This window comes from Ascaphus truei, chromosome 10, assembly GCF_040206685.1.
Source record: "Ascaphus truei isolate aAscTru1 chromosome 10, aAscTru1.hap1, whole genome shotgun sequence".
Taxonomy (NCBI): domain Eukaryota; kingdom Metazoa; phylum Chordata; class Amphibia; order Anura; family Ascaphidae; genus Ascaphus; species Ascaphus truei.
This window is the reverse complement of record NC_134492.1, coordinates 39,025,995-39,035,072: the sequence shown is the minus strand read 5'-3', so window position 1 is coordinate 39,035,072 and position 9,078 is coordinate 39,025,995. Positions and strand designations below refer to the sequence as shown.

Below are 9,078 nucleotides of genomic sequence, written 5' to 3'. Positions count from 1 at the left end.
TGTTATTGAATATTGTTATGTAGAATTGTCATACGTCAAATCTAAAAACCTAATAAAAAAAAGTTAAAAAAAAAAATGTCCTGTTATTGAGCAATAATGTTATGATTTTTTTAAAGTAATATGGAGGGCAGATTATTTAGATAAAGCCGCTGCGAATAAAAAAGACAAATCTAATATTAATGTTTCCCTTTAGGTCCAAAAGTGATCTCTGAGGCTGCTTTTTAAATTCAAGTTGCCAGATAATGGGGTATAACTCCTGCTTGGTGTATTTGCTGCTTCACAAAGAGTATTACATTACTTCTCATATAATTACAATGTTAGTATTGGGGCAATGGGAATGACAAAGCTGGTGATTCATCTTTCTTGAAGTAATAGAGTTGATGTATATTGGAACAACTGTGTGTGAGTTGCCCAGTTCCACACCACATTGGAAAGTATAGTTGTACAGAACAAACCTTAGCACATAGCCCTTCTTATGAATAATAAAGTGAAATAACTGTGATATATACACACTCTGATAATGTAGGGCTAATGCCTACTTATTAGTATAACTAGAAAATATGCCTGCTAAGGATCATAACTAAAATGGAAATTCGTTCACTAATAAACTTTAAAAAAAATATCTAATATCACTCTGTTTGAATGTAATTAATACTTGGAGTGAATCTCTTTAATCCCTTCTATGCCTCGTGGCCTAAAATGCAAAGCATTGTAGGCAATGAGAAGTTATAGCAGAATTGTGACAAACATCATGCAGAACGGTCTTATAACCATAATGGGATGATGTAGGTGTATAGGATATTGAGATTTGTAATAATGGAGGTGATGGAAATGTGGGAATGGAATATACCGTGATGGTCTGGTTGTCACGGTAGACCAAGCTTATTAACACTTTACCATCTTTAATGCCTGCAAAGCAACTCTGCAAGCGGGAGACCAGACAACCAGTACTGAGAGACGCTTCCTGGTCACATCAGTCAGGGGTTCAGTCTCAGTAATGGGCTGTGGGATACACTTTCTACAGTAGCTAGCGGTGCCTATAGAAGTCAGATGCCCGCCACGCACCCTGTGCCCTAGATGCAACACCTCTGCCATCTCTACTGAACACTTGGTGGGTTAAACAGCAAGCCCTGCCTCCCCAATCCCTTCTAGCACTGCTCCTACCTGTTACTTGATGCGAATCCCATATCTGTCTAAATGCAACTATCTTCTCCCCGTATGCCCCTACATAACTCTGCACTCCCTCCAGTGCCCTACTGACCAAGTGTCGGAAGGTAGCCAGGGCATTCCTCATCCTGAATGGCATCCTAAAAAACTCACAGAGGCCACTCGGAATGCTGAAGGCTGAGCCCCCCCCCCCCCTAGCCTCCCTCTCTACACTGCCTTTCACCTCTGCTGATACCCTGTAGGCATCCCTATGCAGAGGGCGCAGATCACTTGTGAGCGCAGGATGATCTGTGCCATGTGCCCTGCCCAGCTGGTCCGAGAACAGAACCCTATGCTGTCCTGACCTAGTCCTGGCTACTGCCCCTGGCTGCCTACTCACCCAGCACCCTAACTCTGCTAGCACCCTTCTAGGCGAACCTGTCCTAACAAATATCCCTAGCACTGCCTTAGCTACTCTCTGAAACAGTTTCCCCATTCCTGGTAACAGGTTCAGGAGCATCTGCACATAAGCACCCGCTTTACCCTCTGGCTGGCAGGCATCCCTGGGTTGGCAGAGCTCTGCCCCTGCCCCTGATGCCTCTGGCCAGGAGTAATGCTGCAACAGCTGGGCACTCGCCTGAGTGACCCCCTGATGCCCTGCTAGTGGAATGGAGTGGGCTTCCCACAATCCTTGCTGCCTACACCCCCTGGGTCCCACTAACAGTTTCCTACCTGTCCAGCCTACGTCTAACCTGGTAGGTCCTGGGTCCCTACTCCAGAGCCCGCAATGCCACAGCAAGAGGTCTGACCCCCCGCTTTCCCGAGACGCAGACGTCCGCAGTCCCATACCTTCTATGCTGGGGTCAGCTTTCACCGCAACCCTAAATTCTGTTCCTAACACAAACCACCCACCCTTAGTCTCTAAGTCAGGGGAAAAAGTCCGTCATTGGTTGCGACTCAGTAGTCTGGCTTACCTGTCTGGTCTCCTCAGAGACCGCTGGAATGGTTGGTCCCAAAAGCAGGGGGACAGCGGTTAATTCTGCTGCCATCCTTGATGACTGGCTCCTAGGAATCGCTGCAACAGGAGCCAGTTCTGCAGTGAAAACACAGGTAACATGCCCCAAGACATTGCCGAGCAAAACCGGCATCTAAAGAAGGCAATACCCCACCTCTCTCATGCCACGACCGGCACCCCAATCCTAAAAGACCCAGGCAACCTGGAGCGACCGCGGTCCTCCACCTGGCATGGTCACACGCATCCCGGTGCCCGGGAGCAAATCTCCTGGCTGGATAATATCTGGCCTGACCAGGGTAACGGTGGCCCCGGAATCCAGCAAGCCATCTGCTTGCCGATCCCCAATGGTCACCCTCCACAGATGCTTCCACCCATCCTGACTGATGCAACTTGATGTCCCTCCGTCTCCGCTGCTGGTCCCGGAGAAGCAAGGGCAGATCCCTCCGGGAACTTCCCTCTGTGGGTTGAATCCTCGGCTGGCCTTGGTTCCTCTGTGTATGCCGGTCGCACACGGGCGACTGACCCTGCAGCTTGGGAGCGTTGCCCCAGATGGGGTTCACTGGACCAGGCACGGTCCAGACATTCGGGTCTGATATGACTGACTCTGCTGCACCGGAAGCACCGTTTCTCATGCCTGAATTCTGCAGGCTTAGAACTGCTAGATGCTGCTACAGGCGGCTGTTCTCCATTCACCAGCGGCGCATGAGGGGACACTTGTCCGTAAACCACTGCCAGCATGCGAATCCGCTCATCAGCTGTAGCGTGTGCCCCTCATGAGGCAAGAAGTGCTGTTAGTCCAGAGTTAGGGGTCTCCGCAAGTACAGGAACAACTGACACTGCTGGCGCAATAATGTTCCCCGCAACCCCCAAACCCAGTCTCTCACCAATATCCCTGTGAACACCCTCTCCCTCCCCTTGTCCATCTTCCTCCAGGGGTGGCATCATTCCGCCTACCCTGTGCTGGAGTGACTCCACTGCGGCTGCAGGTACCAGAGCTCTGCTGGCAAGCACAGAAATGCCTGCTTCATGCTGCTCCAAATCTTCCTCCAGCCATGTCTTTGCCCAACCAGCCGTCGGTAACCCATACTCTTTACACCGGGCAACGAGCCTGGCACGATCCCAGGACCAGAATTGTCCCGCGCTCTGTCCATGATTCACCCACGGGCAACAAGAGAGGGCGCAAAGAGTGACTGTGTTATTCGCTTCTCTTGTAACTTGTGTGTGTGCTATCTCACGCTTTGGGGGAGCTCTTAACTGAGAGCCTCCCCACTATGATACAGTACCCCGCAAGATACTATATTCTAGATTCAATCAGGTCCCGCCACTGCCACCAGTTAATATATAGCCTGTCACGGTAGACCAAGCTTAGTAACACTTTACCATCTGGATACTTTGTTTGAATAAAGCATGAATTGTATTTATTCACATAAAGAACACACACAGCTTGAATAACAAAATTATCACAAATAACACTTACTGGAATGGGTTCAAAGGAAATAAAATGTCCACGGAATGAAATCCACAGAAATCAAGTCTCTAGGCAGGAATTCCCACACGTGAGGTTGCTGCACAAAAAGAGCCGTGTAACAGTCCTTGGCTAGGGGCGCTAGCGGCAACCCCTGTATCTCTGCCAAAAGTAAAATTTTCGTTCCCCCAATGCAGGATTAGTTAGCAAATCCTTAGTCCTTACGAATACTGGAAGCTGGATACAAATCTTTGGTTACGATGGAATCGTCTTTACATGATGAAACTCTTAGATGGAACTTCTTACAAGATTGAATTAACCCCTGCCTGGCTGTGCCGGGCTTTTTAAAAACACCAAAAGCCTATCTTTACAGTCTGCAGCGAATCACTGTGTGGGAACCAACTATCTCACCTATAGCAGAGTTCTGCCAGGTCCTTAAAAAAACTGGCACAAAGCCTCAGTATCGCAACGGAGCATGTGCAACAAAAAAGTAATCCCCCCCCAAGCCATTTCCCACTTAGCATATGGCATCCTGCTTTCCTAATGAATGCTGCTCAGTCTGGGTATATGGACAATATAACAAATGGCCCAGTGAAATTCTCTTCCTTTTTCCCCTCCCTGTTACCAAAAGGTTAACACCTTCAAATCCTGCTAAGTATTTCAAAGAACAGTATTACACACCCTAAGTCAACAAAAGGTTTATCACCTCTAGGACAAATCTCTTTGAACTATTAGCCATAGGCCCACTCTGAGTTTCTGCAGGACTAAAGTTTAAACCTATTAAATCTTGGGATATGGTTAAAACCCATGCTCTTTTCCCCCTTATTCAAAACCATTGTTATCATAATTCATACATTTAACACATTATATGATTTCCCCCTGAACCCATATACTGGATACCTGGGTACCTGGGCATTTATGTGGGTACCTCTGCTATACTGGGGAATCCCTGCTATACCTGCAGATATATTTTAACCCCTTCATACCCATTTACCTTTAATTTTAATAAAACAAACCTGCTCAGTCTTATACCTGACTGGAGTGTGGGGATAAACATTAACTCCTTATGCCCCGTGTAGGTTGTGGGTATTTTTCACACAGTCACAGTAATGCATACACAATGCCCGGGCCCAAGAGCTGACATTCTACATTTTAACTTAAAACCCCTATAACTCTCTTCACCTTATCCCTGGTGAGAGATGTACTGAACCCCACACTGCTGAAGAGAAGCTATTTTGTTTGTCTGCTGAAGAGAAGCTATTTTGTTTTTGTATGCTGAAGAGAAGCTATTTTGTTTTTGTGTGCTGTCTGTTTTTAAGGCTGAATAAATAAGCCTTATCAAGAGAACCCACGTGTGTGGTTGCATGTACCCTGAAACAGGTATTAAAATATAAAATGTGCAAGTCAAATTAATGTGTTTTGTTTTCCCCAGCTTTCAAAAATATCTAACTAATTTTCATGCTCGACTATTTTGATGAATACATCCTGTCTCTCTGAATTATAATCACTTGCTTCTGCTCGATATCCCAGGGTGGATACCCATTGAACTTTCACAAACATGAGCAGTGGATCTGCATGCTGCATTCTTAATTAGCCAATCATAACACAATATTTTTAAGGGGGGGAGGGGATACAGATATTGCCACCTCCTTTAATGGTTTTATACATGGAGATGAAGACTTTTACATGGGTAGAATTTGCATTTCCTCTAGGCATCTGTGTAACAGGAGCACAAAGATCCCTGGGCTATGTTTTAATAGAAGTAGGAATGCTTATTGCTCCAATCCTTTTTATTTCTATTATTGAGTAAAAACCACAACACATTTTAGGGACGGACACGGCGTGAGGAATGTGCAGTAATTAAGGAGCAACCTGCTGTCGTGACATTTCAGGGTTTAATTGTTTTCCTGGGCTCTGGTCCTGTAATAGAAAAAGAATATGCATGTTACATAGATGAGGTTTGAAAAGACATGTCCACGTTCAACTTATGCTAAATTTAGACCAGTTACTTTATCCTATATTAGTACTTGCAGTACGTTGATAGAGAGGAAGACAAACAAAACCCCAGTGAAATATCTCTCATAAGGGGAAAAATAAATCCCTGCCTGACTCCAAGAATTGGCAGTAAGATTACTCCATGGATCAACATCCGTCTCATGTTCACTTATTTGGTACTAGCTGAGAGACCCGGCGTTGCCCGGGATTTAAATGCGTAATAGGTAGTATTATTTATAAATCGTGGAACAATAGGTGAGTATTTGTTGTAAAGGTTGGATAATAATATTGAAAAGAAAGATGGAAGAAAATGTAATACGATGTTGTATAAAAATGGTTTATTGTAACCACACCACAGTACAATGTATATTTTGGTGCCATAAGTGATGTAAAAATCTGAGGAGGGGGGAGGTGGTGGGAAGGGGGGGAGGTGGTGGGAAGGGGGGGAGGGTTGAGGTGGTGGGAAGGGGGGGAGGTGGTGGGAAGGGGGGGAGGTGGTGGGAAGGGGGGGGAGGTGGTGGGAAGGGGGGGAGGTGGTGGAAAGGGGGGGGAGGTGGTGGGAAGGGGGGGGAGGGGTGAGGTGGTGGGAAGGGGGAGGAGGTGGGAAGGGGGAGGCGGAGGGAAGGCGGGGGGTGGGAAGCGGTGGGAAGGCGGGGGGTGGGAAGCGGTGGGAAGGCGGGGGGTGGGAGGAGGTGGGAAGGCGTGGGGTGGGAGGCGGTGGGTGGGAGGCGGTGGGATGGCGGGGGGTGGGAGGCGGTGGGAAGGGGGTGGGAGGCGGTGGGAAGGGGGGGGAGGCGGTGGGAAGGGGGGGAGGGAGGCGGTGGGAAGGGGGGGAGGGAGGCGGTGGGAAGGGGGGGGGGGAGGCGGTGGGAAGGGGGGGTGGGAGGCGGTGGGAAGGGGGGGTGGGAGGCGGTGGGAAGGGGGGGTGGGAGGCGGTGGGAAGGGGGGGAGGCGGTGGGATGGGGGGGGGAAGGGGGGGGGAGGCGGTGGGAAGGGGTGGGGGGAGGCGGTGGGAAGGGGGGCTGGGAGGTGGTGGGAAGGGGGGGGGAGGCGGTGGGAAGGGGGGGGAGGCGGTGGGAAGGGGGGGAAGGGGGGGAGGCGGTGGGAAGAGGGGGGGGGAGGCGGTGGGATGGGGGGGGGAGGCGGTGGGATGGGGGGGGGGGGAGGCGGTGGGAAGGGGGGGGGGAGGCGGTGGGAAGGGGGGCTGGGAGGCGGTGGGAAGGGGGGGGGGGAGGCGGTGGGAAGGGGGGGAAGGGGGGAGGCGGTGGGAAGGGGGGGGCGGTGGGAAGGGGGGGGGGGAGGCGGTGGGAAGGGGGGGAGGCGGTGGGAAGGGGGGGGAGGCGGTGGGAAGGGGGGGGAGGCGGTGGGAAGGGGGGGTGGAGGGGAGGTGAAGGGGGGGTGGAGGGGAGGTGAAGGTGGGGGGTGGAGGGGGGGGTGGAGGGGAGGTGAAGGGGGGGTGGAGGGGAGGTGAAGGGGGGGTGGAGGGGGGGAGTGGAAGGGAGGTGAAGGGGGGGGTGGAAGGGAGGTGAAGGGGGGGGTGGAAGGGAGGTGAAGGGGGGGGGTGGAGGGGAGGTAAATGGGGAGGTGAAGGGGGGTGGGAGGGAGAAGTGGAGTGAGGGGAGGTGAAAGGGGGTGAGGGGAGGTGATGGGGGGTGAGGGGAGGTGAAGGCCGCTCACTCACCCGTCCGGCAGGTCCCACGTGGATCTGAGGCGGGAGGCAGCGTGTTGTGGCCGCTCTCCCGCTGTGTCCCGGGCGCTCGCTCGCTCCCCCACTGACTGTAGCGGCGCCGGGGGGGGGGGGGTATCGGGGAGACACTGACACTGGAGGGGAGGGGGGGTGGAGGGGAGGTGAAGGGGGGGTGGAGGGGAGGTGAAGGGGGGGGGTGGAGGGGAGGTGAAGGCCGCTCACTCACCCATCCGGCAGGTCCCACGTGGATCTGAGGCGGGAGGCAGCGTGTTGTGGCCGCTCCCCCGCTGTGTCCCGGGCGCCGCCATCTTGGGCACTCGGCGCCGCGAGGCAGCCTGCCTGGCCACTGGCTGTTCCCCCGCCGGGGAGGGGAGGGGGGGCATGTATGTGTGTGGGGGGGGAGAGGTGGGAGATATAGAGGGGGGGTCTCGCACGGCCGCTGACACTGGGTGGGGGGGGGGGGCGCTGAAGGGGTAATAATAGTGTGTGTGTGTCCCGCTGAATGTAGCTGCGCCGGGGGAGGGGGGGGTCGGGGTGAAAGCGCGGGAGACACGGGGAGAGGAGGAGGTGCGCGCGGGTGCTGCTAACTGTGAGCCCCGCTAATGTATGTAACTGTGTGTGTGTGTGTGTGTGTCACTGTGTGTCACTGTGTGTGTGTGTGTGTCACTGTGTGTGTGTCTGTCATTGTGTGTGTGTCTGTCACTGTGTGTGTGTGTGTGTGTGTGTGTGTGTGTGTGTGTGTGTGTGTGTGTGTGTGTGTGTGTGTGTGTGTGTGTGTGTGTGTGTCACTGTGTGTGTGTCTGTCACTGTGTGTGTGTGTCCCTGTGTGTGTGTGTGTGTGTGTGTGTGTGTGTGTGTCCCTGTGTGTGTGTGTCCCCCGTGTGTGTGTGTGTGTGTGTGTGTGTGTGTGTGTGTGTGTCCCTGTGTGTGTGTGTGTCCCTGTGTGTCCTTTGGCCCGTCACTCCGCCTCAGGCCAATGAGAGGTGTGCGGGGGCGGGCGGGCCAAGGGACCATTGAGATTTCCCCTAGGGACACCGGACATCCAGGCAGGCAGGCAAACATACAGTGCTTTCACTAATATAGTATAAGATAATATCCTGTATACCTTTCTAAAAAGATGTCCAACCTTTTTTGGAAGATATCTATTGTATCTACATAGATATTGATCAGCGATGGACAATTAGAAGGTATGCAGATAAATCTTTCAGACCTACAGCCAGTGAAGGGGTTCAACTACACACAACCCTCTCCTCACTTATTTGTATATATTCAGTGGGCCCCTACCGTATTACAATAGACTGTGGTTTATATTACAGATGAACAAACTTTACCCACACCAGTAAAAATGGGTTAATCACAAGCTGCCCCATACCCAACGGTCCACTGTGGTAAGTGTGAAGGACCCTGCCCCTCAGACTAATTCTTAGGCTATTTATGAAGATGACCGGGCGCCGTGTGATGACGCGACCAGAAGGACAGCGTCGAAACCGGAAGTGCGGGTCTGCAGGCAGCAGGGAAGCTCGGCGGGGGTGCGCGAACTCCGCCGCCGAGAGCCCTGCTGAGTAGAGGAGAGAGGAAGGAGGGAGGAGGGAGGAGGGAGGAGGGAGGAAGGAGGGAGGGAGGAGGGAGGGAGGGAGGGAGGGAGAAGGGAGGGAGGAGGGAGGGAGGGAGGAGGGAGGGAGGGAGGGAGGGAGGAGGGAGGGAGGGAGGGGGGAGGGAGGAGGGAGGGAGGGAGGAGGGAGGGAGGGAGGAGGGAGGGAGGGAGGAGGG

General features: G+C 52.6%; 1 protein-coding gene across 1 annotated transcript in view; it reads right to left on the bottom strand.

Annotated features, from left to right (window-relative positions):
• Positions 1–5,237: 5,237 nt before the first annotated feature.
• Positions 5,238–9,078, bottom strand: part of ANKRD45 (ankyrin repeat domain 45) — an 83,006-nt gene continuing 79,165 nt past the window's right edge. The window contains exon 5 of the mRNA XM_075616695.1: positions 5,238–5,546. Coding sequence (XP_075472810.1) covers positions 5,487–5,546 — 60 coding nt within the window. The 3' untranslated portion in view covers positions 5,238–5,486. The remainder of the gene's footprint in view (positions 5,547–9,078) is intronic.